Genomic DNA, 14,510 nt, shown 5'->3' with positions numbered 1-14,510 from the left:
CTAAAGGAAATCTGATGCTTAAGCTATTTTTTTCTTCCAAATTTAGGTCTTCCCATGTTTCACAAAGCTAATTAAGCTAATTTGGTTTGATATATTTTGTTGCACTTAATTAATTTAATGTAATAGTAAATTAATTAGGATGAGATGGAGTGGTTGGTTGGTAGTAAAGGAAAGCAGGGGGGAACAAGTGGACATAATTAACCTGCAAGTAACTAACAGAGGCTACAAGTGTCCATTCACATAAGGTGGGAACCCTTTTAAAACACCCATTCTGGTGTTCATTCAAACACACTCGCTCGCTCACTCACACATAATCACATTCACATATTCATAATCTCCATCTCCAAGATTAATGGATCCGGTGAGCGTGTGGGGCAACGCGCCCTTGGTGACAGTGGATGCAGAGATCCACGACCTGATCGAGAAGGAGAAGAGGAGGCAGAGCCGGGGGATAGAGCTGATAGCGTCGGAGAATTTCACGTCGTTCGCGGTGATCGAGGCTCTGGGGAGCGCCCTCACGAACAAATACTCGGAAGGGATGCCGGGGAACCGCTACTACGGGGGGAACGAGTTCATCGACCAGATCGAGAACCTCTGCCGCTCACGCGCCCTCCAGGCTTTCCACTTGGATCCCCAATCCTGGGGCGTCAACGTCCAGCCCTACTCCGGCTCCCCGGCCAACTTCGCCGCCTACACCGCCGTCCTCAGCCCCCACGACCGCATCATGGGCCTCGACCTCCCCTCCGGCGGCCACCTCACCCACGGCTACTACACCTCCGGCGGCAAGAAAATCTCCGCCACCTCCATCTACTTCGAGAGCCTCCCCTACAAGGTTAACTCCTCCACCGGCTACATCGACTACGACCGCCTCGAGGAGAAGGCGCTCGACTTCCGCCCTAGGATGATAATCTGCGGCGGCAGCGCCTACCCCCGCGACTGGGACTACAAGCGCTTCCGGGAAATCGCCGACAAGTGCGGGGCCTTGCTTCTCTGCGACATGGCCCACATTAGCGGCCTTGTGGCCGCGCAGGAGGCTAATAATCCCTTTGAGTTCTGCGACATTGTCACCACCACCACGCACAAGAGCCTGCGCGGGCCCCGGGCCGGGATGATCTTTTACCGCAAGGGGCCCAAGCCCCCCAAGAAGGGCCAGCCCGAGAACGCCGCTTACGACTTCGAGGATAAGATTAACTTCGCCGTTTTCCCTTCGCTTCAGGGTGGCCCCCACAACCACCAGATCGGGGCCCTCGCCGTCGCGCTCAAGCAGGCCGCCACCCCCGCCTTCAAGGCCTACGCCAAGCAGGTCAAGGCCAATGCGGTTGCGCTCGGCAAGTACTTGATGGGGAAAGGCTACAGCCTTGTCACCGGTGGAACGGAGAATCATCTTGTGTTGTGGGATCTCAGACCTCTTGGTTTGACTGGTGCGCGATTCGCTTCCTATCTTTCTTCTCATTTGTTGCTCATTTCTACAATCTAACTCCTTCTGTTATTGCTTTGCAGGGAATAAGGTGGAGAAGCTCTGTGATCTCTGTAACATTACCGTCAATAAGAACGCTGTTTTTGGTGATAGCAGCGCCTTGGCCCCCGGAGGAGTTAGGATCGGTAACCAACTTACTTCTCTTTAATGTGCTACCACTATATTCTTATTTATGTTGTTATTGAAATCGAGGTTATGTTATAAAGGTTTCTATTATAAGTGGGTCTATTTAGGGGATGAAATTCTTATTCTGTTCCGAGAATATTATCTAAAACCTCAAGTAGCTTCATTTGAGTTTTGTTCAGTTTTTGATGAATTGGTACAGGGTAAAGGTATCTTGGTGAGTTGTAGATTAGTATTCAAAGAGATTTCATTGAGGATTGCATGTTTGGAAAATCTGATAAGGAATAAGAAATAATTTCTAAGATGTAGAAGCTACCTATTAGTTCGTGTTTGGTTTTACGTTGGATTCTCTGGAATCACTTTCAAATACCAGTTAAACGTGATTTTTGATAGACTTTCACATGTTTGGTTTCACGTCAAAGAATTGATTACAAGTCTAAAATTGATTCTCAGCTGAAACAACTTTAGGTTGCTTTTGCATTGGATTTTTTTTTTTTTTTGTATCAAGTTTTTTACTATTAACTTGTTTCTTTTTTTGATCCAAATTCCAAACATTAAAACGCTTCACTTCTCATAAAGCTTTAAAATCGCATCTGAGATGTGTTTTTTACTTTTTGGTGCTTTAAAAAATGTGTGCCAATTCTGGCTTAAGCTTGCAGACTGGCCTAAACATGTTTTTGCAATAAGATTGCCGAATCAGTTGTAACTAAGTGTTATTTTGTTTGTCATAATATATATTTTTTTTTCCCTGAAGTGGATTATTTTGGTGTGTTGCCAAAATGCTTTTTTCCCCCACTTGTGTATGCATTTTTCTCAGATGTTAGTTAAATTTGTGTCTTTGTTTAGTATGAGTGCCTGCCTGACTGGAGTTTGTGTGACCAGGTACCCCTGCCATGACATCTAGGGGTTTGGTTGAAAAGGACTTTGAGCAGATTGGTGAGTTCCTTCACCGTGCTGTGACTCTCACACTGGAGATCCAGAAGGAGCATGGCAAGCTTCTCAAGGATTTCAACAAGGGTCTCGTCAACAACAAGGCTATTGAAGGTCTCAAAGCTGATGTTGAGAAATTCTCTGCCACGTTTGACATGCCTGGCTTCCTGGTATCTGAAATGAAGTACAAGGATTAGGTTCAAACATATACAACTCTCCACTTAATTGTGTCGCTCCAAGTTCGGCCCAATGTGCAGAAATGGAGAAAAAAGGAAATAAGTATCTTCCTTTCTGGGAGTGATAGGGTTTAACGCGATGCTGTTTCAAGTTTCCTTGTATTTGTTTTCAAGTTTAATTTTGTTAGCTTGATTGATATCATATTTTTTTCTTATCAACAGTCAAAATAATACATGTGCTTTCTTTCTCTTCTTTCCAAGCTAGTATGTTTCATGATTTCATCTACAACAAATATTGCGCAATGGAACATCTTGACAACCATGAGTTTTACTTGATCAAGAAAAGGAAGATTATCGGCTTTTGAGATCTCTCTCTCTTTTTGTTTTATCCTTGTAGGTTGTTTACACTGCGCCCAACTTCTATATGTTGGACATCCAAATAATGTATCCTCTCTCATGTTTCAATGCTCCATCGCCTATCCCCAAATCACCCCCCATGAATTTTAGTTAAGCAAGAAAAAGTAGATTCTTTAATTGATACGATAGAATATCACAATCAACCATACCCATAAATTATAAAGTTATCAGAATCAAGTAACATACGATAGTGAAATTTATTTCGATGATTGATGTTGATTTGGTTTTTGTAACTTGACTCAAATTCTTAATGCAAAGTTTTCACCGTTTAATTGTATATAGAAATCTAGGGACATAGAATAATCCTCTAAAAGATTTTAGCAAGTTAGTGAGCATTTAACTGTCAATTGATGACGTATGAGTCAAAAACTCAATCTTAATTTCTCAATCCGATTAAGATCTTGTAAAACATAGATTAAGAAAGCTTGTAATCTTTTATTTTATCGAGAGGTTTGTTGTCATTGAAACGCATAGTAGTACTCAGAGGAATTTGACTCAACAAGTTAAACCCACCAAAAAGGACACAGACAATTTTTTTTTGGTATTGAGGACACAGACATAGACACACAGTAGTTCCAGTACCAAACATCGCAAACCGTGTATATTCAGCATTTTACATTTTATTTATTTCATCTCGTAGTACTTCACTTTGTTACTACAAAGTCAAAACTTTACATTTACAATATTCTCAACACAAGTTGAAGTATGAACCAATATTCTTGCATCAAAGATGAAGTTTTAAAATGTCATGAAAGAAACTTCATGTCAACAAGTAAGGCTTGAAATATGATTAGAGTAAGAAACTTTCCAAATTTTATAACTAGGAGGATGAACGTGTTATGTTTTATTTCTCATTGGAAGCACACTAAAAGTAGACCATTCAGGTAAAATATATGCTCAAAGAAATCCACTTGTGGGTTTCTTTGTTATCAATCAACGCAAGAGGAGATAACCCCCAAAGAAGCTCAAATTTAGAATACGCTACCAATCAATTAGAAATGCAAATGAGCTAATTGCACCGATTACTTCAATTTCTAGTTAAGATGGCTTTCACAACTATTGGACTCGTGACGTAATGCTTGCCATCTGACCATATCAGTTTTCCAAACACGTAGTTATTTGTAGCCTTTCCTTTCGTGACCTTGAAGGTTAATTTAAAGCTCTTTTCTTCACCAATATTTTTGAACTTCAAGATGCTAGGCTTCAAAGAAACGGTGATTCCATCTGGGCTTTGAACATGACCAATGTACGTTGCTGGAGAACCAACATTTTTCAATGTCCGTCTAACTGTCACTGAACCAGAGAGATTTGGGACTGTGATTGAGGGATAGTTTAAGTTTAGGAGACTAATGTTCTTGCGGCACTGATATGGACCTTCTGTGAACACAGAGATTTGTGTCTCGTTGTAACCTAAAGCACATAAGAAGTTAAGGTAATCATCAATTGTTGTGTCATAAACAAGCCCAGGATCCATTGCTCTGTTTGGTTGAACATGTCCTGCCCCGTAACTGAATGCTGTTGCTTGGCCATCAGTAGCATTCAGTATTGGCTCCAACTCATTATCTAGTGCTGTAGCTGAAAGTAGCAAAGGACAAATTACCAAATTTTACTTCTCATTAATCAAATTTACATGTCTAGATATTATAAAATGCTAAGCTTTATGAACACAATTTTAAAGGTGTTTTCAATACTATTTTTTAATCGAAATTAGAGATTCATTTCAGTAAGGTTTCTTTTAAAGATTAACATAGATTATTAAGATGAAACTCCAATTCTGATTAAAGAATATCACCGAAAATATTTATGGAACTGCATCTAAACTTTTTATTTTAGACTGGCTTGAGAAAAAGGATTTGAAGATTGAGAAACCTTGAAGAACATCTCACCTGTGGTCATGATTGCTGATTTAATAGCAGCAGGACTCCACAAAGGATACAGGGTTCTTAACAGTCCCACAATGCCTGAAACGTGAGGGCATGACATGGATGTGCCTGAGATTGAGTTATAAGGAATCCGGCGCTTGTCGAACACTTGATTGGTTGGTCCTTCGGCTTCAGTAAAGGCCGCTATAACTGACACTCCCGGTGCAGTGACATCAGGCTGAGTATTATGCCAAAGAGTTGTTAGATATCTTTACACATCACAAAAAATTGCAAGGCAAATTTACACTTTGTTGGTAAAGAAGACACCTTAAGGATCTCTGGCACGATAGTATTTGGTCCTTTTGATGAAAACGCTGCCATAACCGGGGCAGGCTTAGTATGCAAATGTGTCTTTGGATGTGTAATATACGCCACTGGGGACCTAGCAATATATAAATTTCAAGTAGTCAAGAACCCGAGATACATGATTGATTATCCTTTTGTGGTCTTCATATAAAAAAATAGCAAATCACAAAAAACTAGAATCATTTTCCTATGCTTACTTGACCGTACATTGCAAGTTTAAGCAATACATGCATTCTGATTAAAGCACGGTATAGTTATTGCTAAGTGGAAGACTAGAATGGTAGATATCTTACTTGGTTGAGTTGATGTAATGATAGACAGCAAGACCATCAGTGAAATTGATATGAGAAGCAGGAAGAACATGAGGATCAGCTAAAATTTCATTCCCACTATTCTTGTCATTAGCAAGGACCATTCCCACAGCACCAGCTAGGAGAGCTTGCTCTCCCTTGTCCACTCTTGCATTTATCCCTCGGAGACATACCACAATCTTCCCCTTCACCTTGTTGGGATCCAGCGTTCCATTCTGACACAGCACCCTGCATATATATGCTCATAAACTTCATTCACCATATATATCCAGCACTACGCTAATCATATAAAACATAAACCAGTTCCAACCTTTTGATACTTACGCATCTTCAACTCTCGCACTCTTCAATTTAGCATCCGTAGCTTTAATAATGGGGTAGAACTTGTGAGGCAATCTTGTAGGGGATAAGCTCTCGCCCTTGAGAGCAACGTTGTTACCAAGGAAGACATACGCAGGGAACTCTCTATCCATGGTGCTGGCAGCTACAGTGATATACCAAGGTGCGAGATTTTCCGCAGTGGCATCAGCAGGGCCATTGTTACCCGCAGAGCAAACGACGAGGATGCCATGCATGGCTGCATGGAAGGATCCGATGGCAACGCCGTCGTTGAAAAGAGAAGAGGCGGAGCCGCCGAGGGAGAGGGACAAGACATGGACGCCGTCGTGGATGGCCATGTCAAAGGCGGCCAAGATGTCGGCGTCGAAGCACTCGTCGCCGGAGACGGGGGGCCAGCAGACCTTGTAGGCAGCGACGCGGGCCTTGGGGGAGCCACCTTTGGCTGTTCCGAGGCCTTGGCCGAAGACGCTGACGCCATGCACCATGTTGCCGGCGGCGGTGGAGAGGGTGTGGGAGCCATGGCCCTCCGTGTCACGTGGAGAGTCGAAGGAGGAGTTGAGTGGGCCCGCCACGGAGGCGTAACCATTGTTGAAGTACCTTGCTCCTATCAGCTTCCTGCATTCGTGGACAACAAATAAGGAAAACAAAAATTCTAGCAGACAACAATTTATTTTCGGACAATAACAATTGTCTCTTGAGTTACTAATCTAATGTGGAAAAAATAATCGAATTATCACATTATAAGATTATAATAATAAAAATACACTACATATAATATTATTTGTAAGCTTTATCCTTTATTTTCTATTTTTAATATTATTTTTATTGTTTAAAATTATTAATTATAATAATCTTGTCATTAAATCAAAAGAGATTCATCAAATTTAATTTGCTTGCAATTATAAAAACAATAATTTTAAAAATAATTAGAAAGTTAAAAGTGAATAAAAATTATTTCTTAAAAATAATTATTTAGAAAAATTTAAACCTAGATAAAACTAATAAAATGTTTATAAGGTGATGAGTTTTCTCAATAAAAAAAATATATTTTTTTAAAAAAATAATTTAAGCAAACACATAAAAATTTCTTATTTTACTGAAAATATGATTTAAAAAATATGCTTAATTACCCTTTTAATCTTTTATAATATTAAATTCATAATTTTGATATTTCTATTAAAGTTGAAATATTGGTCCTGACCTATTATTGAATAGATGATACAATGATTAATATTTAACAATATTTAGACTAATTTACACTTTTAATTATTATTTTAATAATGTTTTTATAATATTTTACCATTTTTATGAGATAAAAATAAAAATTATTAGTAAAATTTAATGTAATATTATTAAATATTAATTGTGATGTCATTTATTTAATATTAAATCATGACTAATATAACAATTTTAAAAAAAAAAAGGATGAACATTCAACAAGATATATGATTAAAATTATAGTCTTGTAAAATTGAGATATTAAAATTACATAATTAAAATTAAAAGGACCAAAACTAAAAATTTGATATTATAAGAAAATTAAAAGTATAATTAAGAAAAAAACTAAAGAAACAACCTGAAAGATTTAAAAGTTAAAAACAATATGTTTTAATAATTTTTAACTAGCAATAAACAAATAAAAAAGAATTAATGAGAGTGTGAAAACATTTCTCAAAAATGCTAAATTGGAGGAAAGATTGTTGTATCATGTATGCGTGGATCAACAGATTATTCAATTCAATCACAAATTAATTTATTTTTTTTGGAAAAAAATAATATTGAACAACGGTTGAGCAATAAAACAAATATTACGTTTTGCACGTAGGTATTAATCTTTGAAACATTACGACGTGCATAATAAAATAAATATATAAGTAATAGATGTAAGCTTTTGCAGATTCAATCATGGATTTAAGCTGATGGAACCATTTAACTAAACTGAAAGAGCTTCACCCGACAGGACCAAGTCAGATTCATTATTAAAAGAGTAATACGTAAAAGTGACAGAAATTGATATTGCGGATATAACTGTCACTAATACCTAACCGTGTAATTAAAAATAACTCTTCAATAAAAATGTGTAGAAGTGAGAGAAATGATATTAAAAAACCCAATGGGCCACACTATATCGGAAAAAATTCAAGTCCTGTCAATCTTAGATCATTAAAAGGGTCACTTATTATTTATCTACATACCAAGTTCAATAGTGCTAGACGTGAGGGGGTGTATTGGAAAAAACCCAAGTCCCACATCGACTAGAGATTAGGCAATTGAATAGTATATAAGTGGAAAGTAACCCTCATCTTATAAGTCTGTTTTGTAGAGTTGAGTTAGGCTTAATCTACTATTCTAACATAGTATCAGAACAATTTAGATTCACTTTAAAAATAGGCCACCCACCATTGTATTGAGAAAAATCCAAGTCTCGTCAATCCTAGATCATTAAAAAGGGTCACCCACTATTTATCAACGTACCAACGTGAGGGGGTGTATTGAGAAAAATCTCAAGTCCCACATCGACTAGAGATTAGGCAATTGAATAGTATATAAGTGGAAAGCAACTCTCACCTTACAAGCCGATTTTGTAAGGTTGAGTTAGACTTAAATCCACTATTCTAAGATTTAATCCATTATTCTAAGATGGTATCAGAGCCATTTAGATCCATTTTAAATGGGCCACCCACCATTGTATTGGAAAAAATCCAAGTCTCGCCAATCCTAGATCATTAAAAAGGGTACCATTTATCCACGTACCAAGCCTAATAGTGAATAGTATATAAGTGGAAAGCAACCCTCACCTTACAAGTCGATTTTGTAGGGTTGAGTTAGGCTAATTTCACTATTCTAACAGATATAACTGTCACTAATATGTAACCGTGTAATTAAAAATAACTCTTCAATAAAAATGTGTAAAACCGAGAGAAATGATATTAAAAAAATAGACTCAAAATAAAAATATTTATTAAATTTATGTGTTATTTCCTTTATTTATTATTAATAATAAGAAGGTATTTCGTATTTTTGTAAAAAATGTTTTAGGTATCATGGTTTTACTAGGAGTATCTATCAACCTTGCTATAACATTATATGCAGGTAAGATGGGTAAATTGTGAGAGTCTATGACAGGTAAGCTAAATTTAAAATTTGAAGAGCAAAATAATTTTTTTTAATATTTTAGAATTAAAAGTAAAAATTTTAAATTTAAAGAACCAAAAATATATATACTCCATATTGGCTAAAACCCTATTTTGGTCCCTTATAATATTTTTTTGTTTCAATGTAGTTCCACTTTTATTTTTGGTCTCAATTTGGTCTCAAACTAATTAACTGGTTTTAATTTAGTCCCAAATTAATTAATTGGTTTCAATGTGGGACTTCCGTCCAAATTATTTAAACGGAGTTAACTTTTGGTCACGTGGATGTTATGTAGATGCATACATGGATGCCACGTGGATGACAATTTTTTGCTAAAAACCTATTTTGGTCCCTTATAATAATTGTTTGTTTCAATTTAGTCCCAATTTTATTTTTGGTTTCCATTTGGTCCCAAATAATTAATTGGTTTCAATTTGGTCCCAAATATATTAATTGGTTTCAATTTGGGACTTCCGTCCAAATTATTTAAACGGAGTTAACTTTTGGCCACGTGGAGCAGTTTTGATCCCTCAAGTATTACAATTGTGCAGTTTTGATCCCAAAATTTTAATTGAGTAATTTTAGTCCTTAAAGAATTATAATTGCGCGATTTTGGTCCTTTAATTTTTAATTGAACAATTTTAGTCCCTCAAATATCATAATAGTACGATTTTAGTTTATCCCATTAAAAATTAATAATTTTAATATATATATATATATATAATATTTTAAAATTAAACAATTATTTATCTATTCAAATTAACGTATATTATAATTTTTGATATTATATCAATAATATTAATATATTTATAGATAAACTAATAATTTGATTAATATAACTTGTTATATATTAATATACTTTTACAAAAATATAAGTATATTAATTAGAAATATATATGTCATCTTATATATTTATATTTTTATAAAGTATATTAATATATATTATAAAATATTATGATATTAATTTATGATATTATTGATATTATTTGGGACCAAATTGAAACCAATTAATTATTTGGGACCAAATTGAAACCAATTAATTATTTGGGACCAAATTGAAATCAAAAATAAAATTGGGACTAAATTGAAACAAACAATTATTATAAGGGACCAAAATAGGTTTTTAGCCAAAAATTATCATCCACGTGGCATCCACGTATGCATCTATGTGGCATCCACGTGGCCAAAAGTTAACTCCGTTTAAATAATTTGGACAGAAGTCCCACATTGAAACCAATTAATTAATTTGGGACTAAATTGAAACACATTAATTAGTTAGGGACCAAATTGAGACAAAAAATAAAAGTGGGACTACATTGAAACAAAAAAATATTATAAGGGACCAAAATAAATTTTTAGCCCTCCATATTTAAAGAATCAAATACATAATTAAACATAATTTTTATGACGCAAGAAATTATCATAATTAGTTATAGAACTAGCATTAAACATATTTTAAAAAAATAGTCTTTTTTTATAAAAAAATTTAACAAGGTCATAGCTTTCTACTTAATACTGAGACAGGAACCCAAATGAAGCCTTTTAAAATATATATATAAAAAAAAAAAACTTAGATATAAAATGATAAGAATATAATGGATTCCTATTATTGTATTCTAATCTACCCATCCCCTCAACTCTTCAATTTTGGTCCGCTTGATTTTCCAAAACTAAAATAAAAGTATATTTAGCATTGAATAATAATTAAATATTTCTTAAATGATAAAAATATTAATATATATAAATATATATATATAGGATAAACTTAAAAGATTTTTCTTATAGAATATTTTAATATTTCTTTAGTTAATGAAAATAAAATGACATGGTCAACGTTCAAAGATCGAGCCACATGCCCAGTGAATTGAACGAAATCCTCTCCAAGTTTCATTGTATTGTAATTGGTGCAAAAGTAATATAAAACAATTAATAAAAGGTAACGAAAAACAGAGGTCTAAAAATGCTGCTTTCAAAGGAATGTACGTAACCCTTTCATTGCAGTCACCTAATAAAGAGCACTAATTTAAGATGGGTACGTGCCCTTAAGCAAAGGGTGTCGGAAATCAAATAATTACCTAAGAAAAAATTACTATCCATAATAAATTAAAGGACTAAGAAAATTAAATACTCTACTACAGTACTTTATTTAGATTCTTTATTAGTATTCCAACTCCCAAGATTCAACGAACTCTTCCAACGTGCGGTGCAAATTAGTTAAGAAAATTAAATACTCTACTACTTTATTTGGATTCTTTATTAGTATTTTCAACTCTCAAGCTTCAACGATTATAATAATAATAAAATATTGTACCTGTTGCAGTGAAAAGTATGATCAGTTCCGTTATCACAGATTCCTCTCCACTTAGATGGAATTGGTCCCAAGCCTTGGTCACTAAAGCTTTCTGATTCAGGCCAAACACCTAGAGAAAATGGCTTGGTGGTCAAAACTCAAAACAAAACAAGATAAGCATATTGCAGATGGAGACTCTACTTCTATTCTACCCTTCTCATTCTCATTCAATTTGCCTTAAGGTTACCATCATGGTCCTATCTTGGTTCTCATTGCCCCCACCACTTTTCACGCCTGCACTTAGGGAACATTGACATTTTGAACATCAATATGATAACATGCACATAACAATTTTCTTATTGGTCACCTTATCATGACATTTTTGGACTATTCTCACCTTAGCCCCACCCCAATGAACACACCTTTTTATTTAACACAAGTCATAATCTACCATCAAAATATGACTTATGACCAACCTCATGCATCACGGTAAGACAAACACTAATTTTATCACCTATGTTCCTATTTATGACTCGTAAAATTATTTAAAATAATGGACATGTCAATATGTCATAATACACAAACTAAGAGTTGTAACAAAAGTCTGATATAACAAACAAATGTTTGCCCATATTGTCTTTTAAAGGTGGTCCGTTTCTCATAAAACAACTGAAAGTCGGCTGCTCCATCATTTATCACCAAACTTTATTCGATTCTTTGTAATCAAAAAACAATAAAGTTCTGCAATTTCATTACACTGACCTTTTCATATTAGTTTTAGACAAATATTGCCTAATTAGTAATTAGTTCGAAATGGATTTTGTAAAATCTGCACCAAGGTTCTATTCTGTTAATCCACACATTATATGTATTTTTTTAATCAATGCTTATTTTACCAAATTCGCGAGTTCAATTCATATGTAAATATCAGCCTACTTTTGAAAGATCGTGCATGAATATTCATAGGATGAGCATAAAAAGAGAAATGATATATGAATATTCACATACACTTAATTGATATTGTTCATTTTTCTACTTGCTTCTCTCTCGATGTAATTGTCCCATGAGTGTTCAGAAATCATTTTGTTATTGAAAAAACCTGGTCTACACAACCCATTTACGACAAGATTCAAATTAATAATATACTAATGTTATGAAATCAACTTTTTTTTTTGGGATAAAACTCTAGAAACAGATTGGTTGGTGGGGAATAGAGAACTCAGCATCTTCCACATGTGTATTAGTCAACGATGCAGACTAAAACATGATAATAATAAAAGAATAACAAGAGTTTTTAACACACAAATCAGGAAACTCACCAGTATCTAGATTTCCTATTATCACATCTTCACCAAACCTGGCTTTCTTCCAGATTGAGGAAGATGGAATGACCCCATTATGCTCTAGCTTCATGAATTCCCATGAACGAGTGGTGTGTAGCTTTCTCCCACTGTTCACAAACACTGACAACACCTTGGGATGCTCTACAAACAGTTTGAACAAAAGGGTAATGAGAGAAGGGAAGAACAGAGGAAGTAGCAGAAGATAAGGTTCTTACTTGCTATCTCAGAAGCCACTTCTTCTTCCAAAGTTGCAGCAAAACCATTGATATGCCTTGTGTATGAGTAAAATATGGAATCTTTGGCTGTATTAGAACTAGAGGGAAGAAAACACAAGCATTTCAGTATGACATAAAAAATAAAAAAGATGTTATAAATTAAATATACTAATTGAACTTAGGCATACCTTCCTAAGAAAGATCCCAGAAACTCATAATGAGATTGTGTCACTTGATTGAATTCAAGTGAAGAGAAATCTGGGCCATGTGAGTGGGCTCCCAAGTACACCACATATGACTACAAACACAATAAAATGGTGCAAGGGTTAAATTCAACACCAAAATGATTGGATATTTTTCAAGATTGTGCAAATTGCAATGCCTAACCTTTTTGAGTGCAGAGCTGGGTGTGTGCAGTAGACAGGTAAGAAGGATTTGGAGAAGAAAGTGGATGGTTGGACTTGGTGGCCTCATTGATTTTTGCCTTCAATGGAACAGAAACACAACCTTTGGTTTTATAGGATAACATAACATTCCTCGTTATTGTAAAACTTCAAGCCAAGCCTTGCTAATGTGACAGCTAATAATTGCCAAATATAATATTGCCATGGTGGCTTTATTATAAATAGAAAAACAATAATATGATACCCTATTTAGTCGAGAATACCGTATTTAATATCTGTCGTATGCAAAAATTGTTGGACTCTGTTATTTTTTAATTAGAAAGGGAAAGATCAAAGGTGTATTTTAGCCTTAATAGTTGATGATCCCATTGGGATTCGTCAATGTTAACATCAATTGTTATTCAGAAACGTCCTCGAGTTTAATGTGATTAGCAATTTAACTAACCAAGACAAATGAAAGCAATATTGTTTCGTTTCGTTTCATTCCTAGCCGAATTGGGCTTAAGCCATTCTGCTTCATTTTTCTCACATTATTCACTAGCCTCATGCACTTCCCAATATTAATCATACACTTTTATTATATTTTTTTCAAATACTTTTTCAGTTTTCAATTTTTTTGACTTTATTAATCTCCTTGTTTTTAATGTTCAATTATTTTTGTTATTTTTAATTATTTACTTCCCCCTTTCACATGCATCACCTCTTTTTCCTCCTTTGTATCCATCGTTCAATTTATTCGCTCTCTTTCACACACATCTCTTTTATGTCTCTTAACTTTAATGATGCTAAGGTGACTTATTTTAACAGCAAATGGTATTTAAAAAAGGATTAAAAATAGATATTATATAAATTTGAAGGATTAAAATTAAAGAATTTTTTTTTTAGAGACTAAAATCAAATAGAATCCAATTTTTTAGGACTAAACATTTTTAACCTAATATAAAATAAAGAGAAAAATAAGAAAGTAACAGTTACTCGTTTTATAAATAAATAAAAAAAAATGCTGATTTTACGCTTATTTATGATTATTTTGTTTAAAACTTTTGTGATATTTTTTTTAATGTTATTCTTTAACAAACAAATAACAAATAATAAAATATAAAAAAATTCAAAATAAAATAT

General features: G+C 34.5%; 2 protein-coding genes across 2 annotated transcripts; one reads left to right on the top strand and one right to left on the bottom strand.

Annotated features, from left to right (window-relative positions):
- The first annotated feature begins 277 nt into the window (after positions 1-277).
- Positions 278-2,966, top strand: LOC109808109 (serine hydroxymethyltransferase 4). Its single transcript, XM_020370955.3, has 3 exons — positions 278-1,421; positions 1,501-1,602; positions 2,483-2,966. Exons 1-3 carry the CDS (start codon positions 353-355, stop codon positions 2,725-2,727), a joined length of 1,416 nt encoding a protein of 471 aa, XP_020226544.1. The 5' UTR covers positions 278-352; the 3' UTR covers positions 2,728-2,966.
- Positions 2,967-3,946: 980 nt separating this feature from the next.
- Positions 3,947-13,552, bottom strand: LOC109808358 (subtilisin-like protease SBT5.3). Its single transcript, XM_020371334.3, has 10 exons — positions 13,372-13,552; positions 13,173-13,282; positions 12,985-13,082; positions 12,746-12,910; positions 11,448-11,556; positions 5,987-6,616; positions 5,645-5,890; positions 5,313-5,427; positions 5,010-5,223; positions 3,947-4,698 (listed from the first exon to the last, which is right to left on the bottom strand). The coding sequence occupies exons 1-10, from the start codon at positions 13,456-13,458 to the stop codon at positions 4,151-4,153; spliced, it is 2,322 nt and encodes a 773-aa protein (XP_020226923.1). The 5' UTR covers positions 13,459-13,552; the 3' UTR covers positions 3,947-4,150.
- Positions 13,553-14,510: the final 958 nt, after the last annotated feature.

Source organism: Cajanus cajan, chromosome 2 (assembly GCF_000230855.2).
Source record: "Cajanus cajan strain Asha chromosome 2, NIPB_CcT2T_4, whole genome shotgun sequence".
Classification (NCBI taxonomy): Eukaryota; Viridiplantae; Streptophyta; class Magnoliopsida; order Fabales; family Fabaceae; genus Cajanus; species Cajanus cajan.
This window is presented reverse-complemented; position numbering and strand designations above follow the sequence as displayed.